The following is a 15,062-nucleotide window of genomic DNA, read 5'->3' on the forward strand; positions in this document are numbered from 1 at the left end:
CCTAAAGGAGAGGGCTGTAGCCTACCCCCACCATCATAATTTTCACTGTCCCCTACACACGAGTCGTAAAACAGAGTCTCCAACTCTTTATGTGGGCCCTGCGTATGAGATGGGAGGTTGGAAAAGCATGGTTTTGACTAGAGGAGGGGGTATTTGGACACGAATATGAGTATCCCCACACAGGTGGAAATAACGAGGGTCCACTCACGATTTCACCGCTGCTGCCGGCTCTGCGGAGCCTTCCTATTGCGCCATTCTCCGCAATGGATTAGCCACTCTACAACCTAGCAGTGAGGCTTGTCATCCCGCTTCCTGCCAGGACTGGGTAATCGATTGTGGACAACAGCATGGTAGGAAGGCACAGCGGAGCCAGTGGCAGCGGCAAAATTGTGAGTGGACAGTTATTTCATTATTTCCACCTGTGCAGGGATATTTGTTTTCATATACCTCCATCTCTAGTTCTGACTCACATTCATATTTTCAAATGAACATACTATACAAATAATAGAAGATCTGAAACAAACTGAAATAAAGTGAAGAAAATGCAAAACTATGAACTACATTTCAAAAATATACAAATCATTTTTATAAATGATTTTATATGTATGTGAATGCCCATCAAATCATTTCTCTTTTTATCCTCCCCCCCCGTGATGTATTCTGCTTCTAAAATTTTTCCCAAAGACTTTTTCCACCATGATTACAAAGGGACATGTCTTAGCATTGTCGAGACTTTTGTTAATTGCCTACTTCAAGAGGATAAGATAAAGGTAAAGGTCCCCCTTGACATTTAGTCCAGTTGTGTCTGATTCTAGAGGGCGGTGCTCATCCCAGTTTCCAAGCCACAAAGCCAGCATTTGTCTGTAGACAGTTTCTGTGGTCACATGGCTAGCATGACTAGACATGGAACCTTTCCACCATGGTGGTACCTATTTATCTACTCACATTTGCATGCTTTCGAACTGCTAGGTTGGCAGGAGCTGGGACAAGCGACAGGAGCTCACTCCGTCATGTGGATTCGATCTCACGACTGCTGGTTGCCGAACCTTGCAGTACAGAGGCTTCTGCAGTTTAAAACGCAGCACCACCATGACAGCTATCTTAAAAGTATTATCTTTATATTGGGCACGTTGCTTTGCTTTCTGCCACAGTATTTTCAAAGTGATTTAAATCAAAACAATTAAAATAATACACAGCAAACAACTGGGAGAATATTGCCCCACAACAGCAATATTTTAGAAGGATGTAGCAGCATTTCAAGGTATTTTCTACTAGATTCTTGGAAACAGATTTTTTTTTTTCAGTGAGAAAAAAAAAGGATCTGTTTAACTAAGGGCTGTTAAAGCTCTATTGGTTGACTTGTGTATTACATAACAGATGGATGAGGATTAAGTGTAGAGAAAAAGAAGATTGGAATATCAATAACTTAGTTTTTTTTAGTCAGATATCTTTTGTCCAGAACCCAAAGGTGTGGTTGTATTGCTTGACCTCCTTTCATAATTAAACCAGGAAAACATGGTCATCCCATTTTCTGTCCTGGAGCTACCCATGTATCCCCCCAAAAACCTCTTCCACAGTGGTGTGAATTCTCTGAGATGAGTTGTTCAGCAACACAGAGGTTCTCAATAAACAATGACCCAGATTCACAATCAACAAGTCTTACCTTTATTCCATGCAAGACGTCACTTAGGAGTTTAACTTGTAGATCACTATTCTTCATTTGACTTTTCTGATTGAAAGCGTAAAGGTTGCATTTTTAATCAGCATAATCTACACATGCAGCATATCCTATAACTAACAAAGCTGACAAGAATACAAACAATAATGTCTAGGTAAAAATGATTATATAAAGACTATGGTTAAGGAGACTTGCCTGGTCATCCTGTCCCTGGGCAGGAATGGCAAGGGCCACATGGTCTACTGTAATAGGTGCTAAACATCGGATTGAGCTCATTACCGAACATATAAATCATTCAGCTATGTTCTCTTATTAGATGTTCTCTTATGCTCAATTTTTTCAGATTCTGAACTCCTGTTGCAATTCCCCATGTTAAATTCCCTAAACCCTTAGAATAGGCTTTTTCATGGGCACAAAGGAAATCTATCTAGTGGACAAGAGTGGCACAACCTGTGGCACAATTTGAATTTTGCTTGCCTAGCTCAATATACACCCCGTTCAAACTGAAAAGCATGCCTCCCTTTAAAATGACAACTTGGAATAACACTTTAGTTAAAATTCCTCACCCTGAGTTGCTTCAGTTTGGCAGCAAAAAAAGTATTTATAGGTAAGACCAAAAGGAGCACACCAATGCCTGCCAAAACTGAGGTGCCGAGTTCTTGCCAAAGGAAGATGATGGTAAGTAGGATCTGAAAAGGGGCTGACCATAAGAGGTTGAGGTTGATGGCCACTTCCATAAGTTGCTGGATATCTGTAGACATTAAGTTAACAATTTCGCCAGTTGTGTATTTTTGTCGTGAAAAACTGGATAAATTTAAGGCCTACAATCGAAGAGGACACAGAGAAGACAATCAAAATTTTTGTAACACATTTTACAGTTGGTCCTGCAATTATGATGCACATACTTTTTTGTATACGAGGCCAACAACGGCAGTCTTAATTTTTACAGCAGTAAGAATGTTCAGACGCTGGTAAACCTGATGTAGGAGGGTCTGCAGAACTACAACAAAGAGCAGAGCAACGGCATATCCATAACCGTTCCAATATGAAACAGAGTGATGCTCATACTGTAGAATCATTTCTCTGCAAGGAAAAACAATTTTATGCCTATATTACTCCTCAGGAAATAAAGCAAATGCATTTTTATTCAACCTACCATATTTTTCACTCCATAAGACGCACCTCTCCATAAGACGCACCAAATTTTTAGAAGAAAACAGGAAAATAATAATCTATTTTCTTCTCCTAAAAATTGGTGAGCCTTATGGAGAGGTCCATCTTATGGAATACACCCTGGGACCCTTTGGAGGCTCACCCTGCCCCCCCCGGAGGCCAGAGGGGGCAAAATCGCCACCTTCTGGGACTCTTCTGAAGCTTCCCAAGCCTCAAAAGAGTCCCAGAAGGTGGTGATTTTGCCCCTTCTGGCCTTGGGGGGGGCAGGGTGAATCTCTAAAGGGTCCTGGAATACACCCTAGGACCCTTTGGAGGCTCAGCCTGCCCCCTCCGCCGGGCCAGAGGGGGGCATGGGGGGGAGTGTCGCAAGGGTTCTGGAAGGCTTACTCGGACCCTTGCGACATTCCCCCCACCCCACCCTCATGGGGCCAGCAGGGGCGAAATTGCCCTGGAAGCTGGCGATTTTGCCTGTGCTGGCCTGGTGGGGGTGGTGGAGGGAGCGTCGCAAGGGTCCGAGTGAGCCTTCCAGGACCCTTGCGATGCTCCCCCCACCTGGAAGCTAGCAATTTCGCCCACGCTGGCCCCGTGGGGGTGGGGGGAGCGTCGCAAGGGTCCTGGAAGGCTCACTCGGACCCTTGCGACACTCCCCCCCAACAGGGCCAGTGCGGGCGAAATCGTGGCCTTCACTCCATAAGATGCACAGACTCCCCCCCCACTTTGGGGGGGGGAAGTACATCTTATGAAGCAAAAAATACGATACTTGACCAAACAACCAGTAAAACTCATTTTTACTTCTTGCACACATCAAGAAACAAGGTAGGTTAACTCTTTCTAATCTAGAATGTATTTCCAGGTAGCACTTTAAAAATATGCTTAGATCAGGAACAGGCAACCAGCATTATCTCGGATGTGAGGCTATGCATGTATCTATAACATGTGGTTATTGCAGTTAATACTGCATAACTCTACCCTTTCGTAACTGTCATGACTCTACCCTTTGGTAAAGTACCCAGGGAGTCCCCTAGAATCCTGTGGAAAAGATTTCAAGCATCTCACCAAACTAAAAATCCCATGGTTTTACAGGATGGAGCTGTAATAGCTAAAGTGGTATCAAAAATCTATGTGCACTTCCCTGAACAACAGCAGTAACTCATGAAACTAAAATATCTTTCAAATAATTACTCTTTAAGGTTTTTCCCCCACACCCTTTACTAGTTTGCTTTTTTCTAAATCATCAGTTGTTTATGAAATTACCAATTGCACATAATTTATATCAATTTCTCTATTAGAGAACACATACTGTACATTATGCAGTGCAGAGACATATTTATTAAATTAATTAACAACTGTGGAAAAGCTCTTCTGCAGGTGTCCAAAGTATTGAAATCTGTTAGCCTGATATTATTATGCATGTAAGGTACACTGGGTAACTTACTTCATGACCTGTGGACTTGTAAAAGCCAAAATGTCAGCTGCAACTTTCAGAAGAGCAACCTTGATCAATGAAAACTTAAATGTCTGCCACAGTGGTGAAAGGAGAGATGGCCTTTTACAAATTGGTCTCTTTGTGACATCTTCATAAGCAGGAGCCTGTGAGTTAGACAGATATAAATAATTCTAAAAATATTAAATACTGATTGCCTGTAATAAAAGAGCATCAGCCTAAATCACACATATGTGATACCTTAAGATGGCCATCTGAGCACATAGCCAAGCATTAAGCTTCAAAAGGAACACAAATTATTCATTCCTGGCAAATTGATTAAATATCACACATCGAGGATTTTATTATTTTTTAAATAAAATCACCACAATACAGACCATTGTGCCACTGTGTTGCGCTAAACATAGCATACATATACTAAAATGCATTCTCAATATATAAAGTGTGTTGGCCAAATCTGAATACACAATCAATTTCAAGGATTAATTGTAGGGGCCAATGTACCATGCTCAGTTTGTGTTCATTTGTCATTTTCCTATTCAGAGATTTCTTCATCTGGACCAACAAGATGGTGAATGAGGCCATTCTCCCTACATGGATATGGAAAGGAACTTAGAAAGTTTGCAGTTTCACTACCACCAGTGTGATGAAGACACTTAAATCTATTTCTCCTCTTCATTGAATTGGTAGTTGTCTTTGTTCTAAACCAGTGTCTGGAGTTAATAATGGACTGGATGAAGACAAACAAACTGAAGGTCAATGCAGAAAGTAGCACTGTCGATCAGTTGAAATGCTGATCAGTCAACAGAGATTCAGCCTGTGCCAAATGGGATTGCAGTCTCCTCACAAATTCTAGTTCAAACTCAGGGTGTGAACTGGATTCTGAACCTATCATTTAGATGACGGAAAACTTATGTATTTTAACCTAGAAGCCTACAGTTTTATAACACTTGTGGATTCAACTCTGAGTTGGAGTGTCCAGCTGTGCATGTGCACAGTTAAAGCCAGGATATCAGCTGTGCCTATTCCTGGAGACATTTGATCTGGCTATGCCTTTACTACACCCAGCTTGGATTAATGTCATGCACTCTACGTAGGCCTGTCTCGAAACTTCAACTGCTCCTAAATGTTGTGGTCAAAAGGCTAACTGGAACTGGTTATAAGGAGCATATACTGTATTTTTCCATGTATAAGACCCCCCACTTTTCTAACTCAAAATTAAGAAATCTAACTGGAGCTTAGCAAGTGGAGGGAATAGATAGATAGATAGATAGATAGATAGATAGATAGATAGATAGATAGATAGATAGATAGATAGATAGATAGATAGATAGATAGATAGATAGATAGATAGATAGATAGATAGATAGATAGATAGACAGACAGACAGACAGACAGACAGACAGACAGACAGACAGACAGACAGACAGAGATAGATACATAAAATCTCCCTCTTTGTTGATTTAGCATGGTGAGAAGCTACCAAATTACTGAAGAGGGCTACAAAAGAACAATTCTCTACATGGTCTACTTTGCATGTGAATGTTAGCTGACCTACAGAACTACCATATGGTGTAGTCATGAGGTTGGGCTAGATAGGCAATATAAAAGGGTGGCACATTGCCATGAATTTGGTCTTGGGCCAGGGGACAAACCCTAAAACATTCTTTGTTCAAGTGAGAAGAGAAATCCCTATCAAGTTAGGATGTTAACCTCCCATTCCAAGGCTAGTTGCTGAACAGTCACCTAGAAAGTAGATGAGATTTTTAGGTAAGGAAATCTCTTCAGGAAACACCATAGAAACATTGCAATGAATCAGGAAGAAACAAATTATAAAAGGAGAGCAAGCACTGTAGTTACATAAGAATTCCTTAAAAGCTTAAAAGCAAGACCAGATTTCAAAGGTCAGGTTTAGAAATCTGGTAGCAGTTGGTTTCCTATAGACAGCTGTATTTAGTTTTTTCATTAGAATTACCTTTTTCTCCTTGATTGACTTAAGAAGTTCTTTTCTCCACTGCTTTTCAAAATCTGGACATACCACATAGGCAGAATCTCCCTCATTGAGTTCAAAAAGGTCATCCCTTTCTAGTGGCTTCTTATAGCCTAAAGTTATAACTCTGTTAAAAAAAATAATGCATTAATTACAAAATAATAAAAAGGAGAAAACAAGTCCAGCATAAATGATAGGGAAAACCAGAGCACAAATGAATTCACTGGAGAAGAACTGTACTGTACTGAGAAAGTAGATTTAGTTCTAAAATTAGAAAGCATAAATTCACTTGTGTGTATGTGAGTGTTCCATGCATTATGAAACTAATGCTTGTGAGATCAGCAAAGCAAATTACTGTAACTGAAAGAGAAAATCAGCTTCCTATATTATACTTCCATAATCATCAAAACAAACACAACTGGTTACTCAACTCCACACAGCTATCTTGTGAACACATACTAAATCAAGAAATAAATTGAAAAGAACATGCAGTAAGGAAGCAAGAAATATTTTCTACTTTTCTTTCCTCTCATCAACTAAAACATAATCTTGCCTAGATAATAAAGTGTAGGGAAACAGCAATAAAATTTCTGAATGTGCACTATCCATAATTTGCTGTTAAAAGCAAGCTCCACGTATTAATATCCATAATCACACTTACCTATGTATAGGTTTCCTAGTCTATATCCTCATCTGGCTATCTCTAGCTTTTCCCAGGCTTTTTAATCACCCGTAGGATTAGAATCATACAGAAACTGAGAGGAGAAGCATGCTGGATCCATTCTATTTGTCACTGCCAGCCTCCATAATCTGAAAGCTGAATGTCTCTGTCACACCTCCGAAAAGTTACTTTTTTGGATTATATTTCTCAGAATTCCCTAGTTATCACATCCAGTGGGGTGGAGGGAGTAGTGATCCAAAAGAAGAAGAAGAGGCCATATTTCCAAACTCTGGTCAATAGCAAGGAAGATGCAGTCACCTGCATGGTTTAGAATCTGCTGCAGATATTTGTGTTCCAGCTCACAAAGGAGCACAGCAATGATGGAGGTGAAGCTGGCATACCTTTTCCCACTCTTTCTCACACAGTTGTAATTACAAGGAGGGCTTCTGTGCATGAATACTAGAATACACACTTGCTTACATGGACTTGTGATACAGAATGCTTTGTAAACATGTAAGAACTACAGAAAACCTGCTTCTACGTTTCAAAAGAGGTCAGACGTTCTATGTTGTGGATAATAAAAGTCTTCTGTTTCAGCTTATGAAAATCAGCAGGATTGAATTCCAAGGAATTCTGCAGAGGTTAATGTGTGATTGAATATAGACAGAATTACACCAGGTGAGATGAAGCTACCGAGTCTTAACCCCAGTCAGAATATAAGAGAAAAATCAGAGGGAAGCATCTACAGGTAGGGGGGATGATCCTAAAAAAGAGTACAACGATCAATACTGTATTAGGATGGGCCCTATATCCTAATGCTAGCTTTTTTGTAAACAAAAGTTAACAGTAGCCAAAACAGGAATAATTAAAAATAAAGAAAACCACAGACGAGGAAGCACATGAAAAAAGGGTGACACATTGGTCAGCTGATGACAAAACCATGACTGTGTCACCTGACAGCCTAGCAGGATATTTTTCATAACAGCTTCTAGCCCTATACATGTACAAGTCCATTTAATTCCAATGACACAAAAACATAAAGAGTATTATAATCAGAATTACAGCTTAATTTAATATTATATTCCAAGCTACACTGTACTGTTTAGGGGCTTGACCCTTTTCTTTCAGCCATTTTAAAGTAAGGTTTTGACTCAAAACAAACATAGTACCATAATAATCATAGATATTTAACATAACTCTTAATGATGACTAATTAACTAAACAAGATCGTGTTTTTGACCTCTATGAGACTTTCAAAAAAGAAATACGTTTTAAAAAAGGAAAGGGGGAGAAGTTGATTTTAGAATGAATTATATTCATTTAGAATGGGAGGGAAAGAGGCAAGTATGATTCATTTATTTAAATGCTGATCCATGCCCTGTGTACAATATTGATAAAACCAGATTTCAGATTCAACACTGAACATACACTATAGCTAATCAAAGAACGATTAAGGTACCCAACACAAGAGGGCATGACAAAGGAAACTGTGATTACAATAGCTACACTTCTTCCTATAGTCAGACTGGAGAGACTGAATGTGGTTGGCACAGAAAGGTGTGTGTAATGTTTCTACTAGAACAAACACAACCCAACCCAGGGTAAATGTTATGGGCAAAGTCTAGGTTGGAATGATATACAGATGTGAAGTCATTATTTCAATTTTCATACGAGCCCATGGCTGTCGGAGGGCATTTTGTTGCTCGAAGTGGATAAGATAGGGCCCTTCTCCATTCCACATACAGAAGCCAACAGTCTGGCTGTTGTACAGTATCTTAACTTCAACATTAGCTACAGGACACTACCCACCTCCAAAAGTGTGCAGTTCAGGCTGGACAGCAAGCACAGCTATGTTTTCTAACATGTACAATTTTGTGTGGCAGTATGTGCAATTTTAAAACAATGCACTTTTCAACATTATGGTTGTCTTCCAGATTCTTGTTATACACTGATAGTTCTATCTCTATTGAATCCTGCTGTGAAATTTTAAAAACCTTTTGTACCTGCTGAACCAGGCATAAGTTATCTTGCTGTAAAAGGAAGCACTTTCTTCAGGACAGCATTTCTGTGGAAAATAAAATAAAAATAAAAATAAAGATATGTGTGCCGGACCTATTGAAAATAAAACGTAAAATTTAGCAAATTTCTAAAAAGTATGCCACTGAATTATGCGAAGTAAATTTATGCACATTTCTAATCTGAATATTTTACATGGCAAATTTGCACATTTTATATATTCATGCTTTACATAGCATAGTCTAGGCCCCCCTTTGTCTCATGTGAGAGACAAACATATCCAGATGTTTTTACAATTAGAACTTGTAGCTGAATTTCTTGGTTCAAGCTAAGCATACAGGACAGTGTGAAGAAGAAGTAGAGAGGAGAAAGAGAGATGAGAGTGCGCTGTCTCCCCAAGTGATAGTATCACAGAAAGAGGTGGGGGGAAAAACAGAAGGACTGAATGTAAATGAAAAAGAGGAGAAAGAAGCAAAGGTGGAAGTTTGCCTAGTGGAAGAAGAGAAGGGAAAGGAAGGGGAGGGGTTAACTTTGTCAGTGTGGGAGGAGAATATAAAAGAAGGGGAAGAAGGGAGAGTGCTCTATGTGCCCTGGGAAGGGATAAGAAAGGGAGAATTTACTTTTAAAAAAAGCATGAGAGTTATTGGAGGATTTTCCCAATCTTAAAGTGCGGGGGGGGGGATTATTACCCGGCCCAGACCCCAAAGAAAAGAAGATGAGAATAATCAAAACGCAAGAATGAACAGTGGTAGTTTTCCCGAGAGGACAAAGTCATTGGAGAAGGGTGATCCAACCCGATGCAACATAGAATCAACCACCGCGCGAGGGGGATTGGGCTCAATCGTGCTGTGGCACGATCTGTGCTGTGAGGAGCACTCCCCTGAGGAAGCCTACAGACAAAGAACGGTTCAGGCCAGCCCCACAACAGACTCTCCAGAATTCCCTCTGGGAATGTCATCGTCTCCTTATGAACAATTACCAAATTTGAGTTGTTTTGACCTTGTTGAGATTATCGTTGAATCTCCAAATGTTAAACCAAATAAATTTGTTAATTGTTCAAATGACTCCTCTTGGTTATATCCCGCCAAAAAAGAGGAACTGCTTCAAACGAACCCTATCACAGACAGAGAGTCTGCTAATTCTCTCAGTAAAAGTCAAGGCCTTTAGGAGTATTGATTAGAGAAGTAACTGTTTTGTATTACTGCTCTGAGATTATGAGTAATAACAGTAAAATTGACTTATAAAAGAAGCAGAGACTAAAAGACAAAGACATGTTTCAAGTTAAGTGAAGAGACATTCAAAATTTTAGTCTGATTTTACAATATTGCTCATAAATGAAGAAATACAGTGGTGCCTTGCTTTACGATTGCCCCGCATTACGACGAAACCACATTACGATGATCTTTTTGTGATCACAATTGCGATCGCAAAACGATGGTCTGGATGGGGTGTTTTTGCTTTACGATGATCGGTTCCCTGCTTCGAGAACTGATTCTTCGCAAAATGACGATTTTCCAACAGCTGATTGGCGGTTTCAAAATGGCCACCGGGTAAACAAAATGGCTCCCCGCTGTTTTCTGGGACGGATTCCTCGCAAGACAGCCATTGAAAATGGCCGCCCCTATGGAGGATCTTCGCTGGACGGTGAGTTTCCAGCCCATTGGAACGCATTGAAGGGGTTTCAATGCGTTTTAATGGGCTTTTTATTTTCGCATTATGACGTTTTCGTTCTACAGCGATTTTGCTGGAACGAATTAATGTCGTAATGCGAGGCACCAGTGTATTTGACATTCATTTGGCAGAATCAAGTCTGATTAAATGAGTTGCAAATCACAAAAGTTTATGCCAGGTAAAAGGTATCAGTGTGTAAGGTGCCATGGGGCAGTTTGTGGGTTCTTGTTGCAACACATCACCATTGCTAGCCCTCTAGAAAGAGTTAATCACAATCCTCTAATCAAAAGATCCCATCTTAAAGTACACTGGCCCCAAGATCTAGCTTGCTTGTGCAAATGAGAAGGTAAAGCCAACACTGCCACCATAATATAAATCCATCCACCTTCCAAAAGTATTCTTACATGTTTATTACACATACCTAAAATGTTACTAGGAATGTTGTTAGGGTTGTTGTTAGCTCAACAATTTATTTAACTTTCTGATTCAGTATAGATAATACTGATGGGCCAATGGTTTGATCATTCAGATTGATTTATACCCTGCCCATCTAGACCGAAGTCTACTCTGGGCGGCTAACAATAAGACATAAAAGCAAAAACAATATAATTAAAAACAGTAACAATATAATTCAACGTGGGAAAGTCATTAGGTGATGACAGGAGGGAAAGCCTGCCTAAAGAGCCAGGTCTTTAGTTTGCTCTTAAAAACACCCAGAGAGGGAGCCAGGCAGATCTCTGCGGGCAGACTATTCCAGAGCTTAAAGAGGCAGCTGAACCGCTTAATGAAATGGGATAATTGGGAAATTAAAAACTTATTTCCTATACTCTTCCACAGAACAGAGGAAGGGTGCAATGTGGAGAGGGGGAGAGAAAGAAGTGGAGCCAATTAGGGCAGCAATGATGCACGGTACCTCTTTGAGGAAATTAAAATTTGAAATCTTCCTCCCAGAAGCAGGAGGAAGATTTCACCACTTTCTTACAGGATGTAGATCAAATAGTAGCACTTGAACGAAGTATGCCATGGGGATGTGAAGATCATACCACGTGGCATATAGGATTTCTACCTGGTTTTAATTCACCCTATCTACTCCACTCCAACCCACTTGTACAGCAAAGTCCTCTCATCCTGTTTTACCCAGGAAGATGCTCTTCCAGCTCTCAGTCAAACTTCCAGGCTTTCAGGAGAACGAAATATCTACCTCCCAAAATGAAATTGACCCCTAATAAATCTTTTGGCTTGTTATACTTCAGGAGCTTTCCAAAGGTAGAACGGGAGTGCGACAAAGCAAAATGCTCACACACGAACCCGGCTTCCGCTTGAGACCTCAATTCAAACATGCCCACGCTTGTCCCGGAGGACTCAAGAAACCGAGAGCAAAGGAAGATCTATCTGTCCATCTTCTCGGGGCTCCTCTGCACCTTCCCCGGCAGCTCCTGAGTTACTACTACGGCTACGCTGCGCTGGGCATGGGAGAGGGGTTCGCACGAGCTCTTTCCTAGTACTCTGCAAGGAGAGATGTTTCTGAGCACAAGCAGAGTGCAAAGAGTAAACACAGGTAGCTCCGACCAGCTACTGGAGGTCGTTTCCAGGCGAGGGATGACCGTCCCCGATTTGGAACAGACGCCTAAAACTCGATTGGACAGAGAGCAAGTTATCTCCGCAAAGGCAACACGCAGCCTGCCGCCCGCCCCACGGGCCGCAATTGAGCCGCGCCAAGGCCGTTACCTTCCGGCTGAAAGGCCGCAAGCGCTCGTAGCCGGCGGCGCTCCCCTTGCTGCCCCGTGATTCTCCCGGCATCTCCGCGCTGTTACCCCAAGGACGCGGCGAGGACAGTCGCCGGCCTCTCCCGGGCGCACCTTCTTCCTCGTTCAGCCCCGGCGTCCCTCCTGGGGCGGCGACCGGCAGCGACTGCGCCAACCGGCTGAGCTCCTCCGACGCCCAGCTGGAGCCGGCGGCCAACCCAGCGGCAGAGGGCGAACCGGGGCGGGACTCCCGGGCCCGCCGAGCGATGTTTACGCCATAAGGGGGGAAAGGTGAAAAGCTTGGGCAGTCAGCTGTCCAAGCTCTGCCCTGCCTCTTGAGTGCCGAAGGGGCTAATGCTGCGTGGAGGAAAGGCGTCCCCTGCCTGCCATGCGCCTCCCCACTTGTCCACATGCATTGATGGGCAAGCCTTCCAACCAAAAAATGTGTTAGGAGGAGTACCCTGGGGCTTTCCAAATTTGGGGTCGTTGAGGGCCTCCGTAGGTCTTCATCCAGACCTGGCAATGTCGAGATCAGAGTAGGCGAAGGTCTGCCTTTGCCCACCATCTGCCCAGGAGTTGTGGTCCCCTCGTCCAAGCATTTTTGCCGTTCTGTATTCAAAAGCCAGGAGGAGAACAGGCAGGTCAGTTTCCCAGTGCATGATCTCACATCTGAAGACGACTGTCACACTTTGTTGCGTTCCCTCAGTGTCCCCTGGTTATGTTCCCTCACACACATGTCCACCTTCGGACACGATGTATTGTTTTCCCCCTTTTACACGCTGCCACCAGTGGATCTTTATCCACACTGTACCAAATATGTATCTTAGATACGGGCTGCCAAATATAACAGGTTTATTGTTTGATTGGTGAATCACAGAAAATAACTACTGTACTTTGGTTTACAGTGGTTGCGACTCGAACCACTCCTGGATGACACGGATTAGCTGGACCCATTTCAGTCAGGCTTTGGACTACTGAGACTGCTTGGGTCACCTTGATAGGTAACCTATGGTGGAGATTTGGTAAGGGGACCAAATTTTATTAGTTCTCCAAGATCTTTCGGTGGCATTCTGAAACCCTGACTAGGCTAGGTTAGATATTGGAGACACTATATTAAAATGAATTCAATTCTTCCTGTCAGGGCACACTCAATATCATCACCTTTGACATGCGATATCCACCACCAGGATCCTTCTTCATCCTCTGTATCATTTAACATGTGCTTGAAGCCACTGGGAGAGGCCTTGCAAAGCTTTGGAGTGTGTTGACACCAGTATGCTGATGACACCCAGTTTTATTGCTCCTTGTGATCCAACACCACGGAAGTGGTCAGGACCTTTGAAAACTGCCTGAGCTCCATAATGGGCTAAAGGAGAGTGAACGAGCTAAACTTAAAGCTTGACAGGATGGATGTGCTCCTGGTCACTAGAAAGACAGGTTCATGAACTGAGAGTCAACCTCCTCTGCATTCATCCCGACAGGTCAGATTTGTACTCTAGTACTCCTTGATTCTGTACCGTCCCTTGGTTCTAAAGGAACAGCAGTGACAAAGAGTGCCATTGCACAACTCTTAGTTCTCCAACTATGATTTTTTTCTGAATCAACCTGTCTCAACTACAGTGATCAATGCCTTAATTGCCCATCCCTTGACTACTGCAGTCTACTCTTAATGGGGCTACCCTTGAAGAGGGTCTGGGATCTTCAGTAGGTACATTATGTGGCAGCTAGGCTGCTAATTGATGGGTGGTCATATACCCTGAAAAACCACACCAGTTACCAATTGCTTATTGAGCCTGTTTCAAGATGATGCTTTTAGTTTTAAAAGCCCTAAACAGTTTGTGGTCTGGCCATCTGAGACCACCTCTCTCGTTATGAACCTGCCCAGATGGTAAGATCTTCAGGAGAGGACTTCTTAAGAATACCAACAGTTGCTGACCTTACAGAACACAAGAGGGCTGTGGCTTCCAAAATGTAAAATTATACTCCTTTCAGAGCTCCGTGTCCACTCTCACTGCCTTTGGGAAAGTGTAAAAATACATCTTTTAGAACTGGTATGTAACACTTACCGTGTTTTTAAATTATATGAATTTTAATGTTGTGAGCCGCTTTGGGTCCCTTGTTGGGACATATTTATTTATTTATTTATTTGATTTGTATCCCGCCCATCTGGTCTATACGAACACTCTAGGCGGCTTCCAATACAACACAAAACAATAAAATAACACAAGAATATTACATAAATCATCCAATAACAAATTACAATACAAAGATAGCGTAAGAAATAAAGGAAAAAGAAAAATCAGGTATTGATTGGAGGGAAGGCCTGACTATACAGCCATGTTTTTAATTGGCTTTAAAAGGTACCCAGTGTGGGGGCTGCGCAAATCTCCAGAGGGAGGTTGTTCCGGAGGCGAGGAGCCACCGCCAAGAAGGCCCGATTTCGTGTCTTTTCCTTCCAGGCCTCTCTGAATGTCAGGCTCCTCAGCCTCACCTCCTGACTCGCACGGGTGATCCGGGTAGACCTTGGTGGGAGCAGGCGTTCCACCAAATATCGAGGTCCTAAACCGTCTAGGGCAGTGGTGTCGAACTGTGGCCCTCCAGATGTTCTTGGCCTTCAACTCCCAGAAATCCTGGCCAGCAGAGGTGGCGGTGAAGGCTTCTGGGAGTTGAAGTCCAAGAACATC

At 42.3% G+C, this 15,062-nt stretch overlaps 1 protein-coding gene across 2 annotated transcripts in view; it reads right to left on the reverse strand.

The window, feature by feature from the left end:
• LOC110074811 (multidrug resistance-associated protein 1) overlaps positions 1–12,656 on the reverse strand; it is a 39,792-nt gene extending 27,136 nt beyond the window's left edge. For both annotated transcript variants that reach the window (XM_078388989.1, XM_072994041.2), the window contains exons 1-7: positions 12,362–12,656; positions 8,950–9,011; positions 6,271–6,412; positions 4,287–4,441; positions 2,584–2,761; positions 2,245–2,499; positions 1,664–1,729 (exon numbers count right to left, since the gene is read on the reverse strand). In XM_078388989.1, coding sequence (XP_078245115.1) covers positions 1,664–1,729; positions 2,245–2,499; positions 2,584–2,761; positions 4,287–4,441; positions 6,271–6,412; positions 8,950–9,011; positions 12,362–12,433 — 930 coding nt within the window. In that variant the 5' untranslated portion in view covers positions 12,434–12,656. The remainder of the gene's footprint in view (positions 1–1,663; positions 1,730–2,244; positions 2,500–2,583; positions 2,762–4,286; positions 4,442–6,270; positions 6,413–8,949; positions 9,012–12,361) is intronic.
• Between the last annotated feature and the right edge of the window lie 2,406 nt (positions 12,657–15,062).

The sequence above is a fragment of the Pogona vitticeps genome, chromosome 3 (assembly GCF_051106095.1).
Source record: "Pogona vitticeps strain Pit_001003342236 chromosome 3, PviZW2.1, whole genome shotgun sequence".
Taxonomy (NCBI): Eukaryota; Metazoa; Chordata; class Lepidosauria; order Squamata; family Agamidae; genus Pogona; species Pogona vitticeps.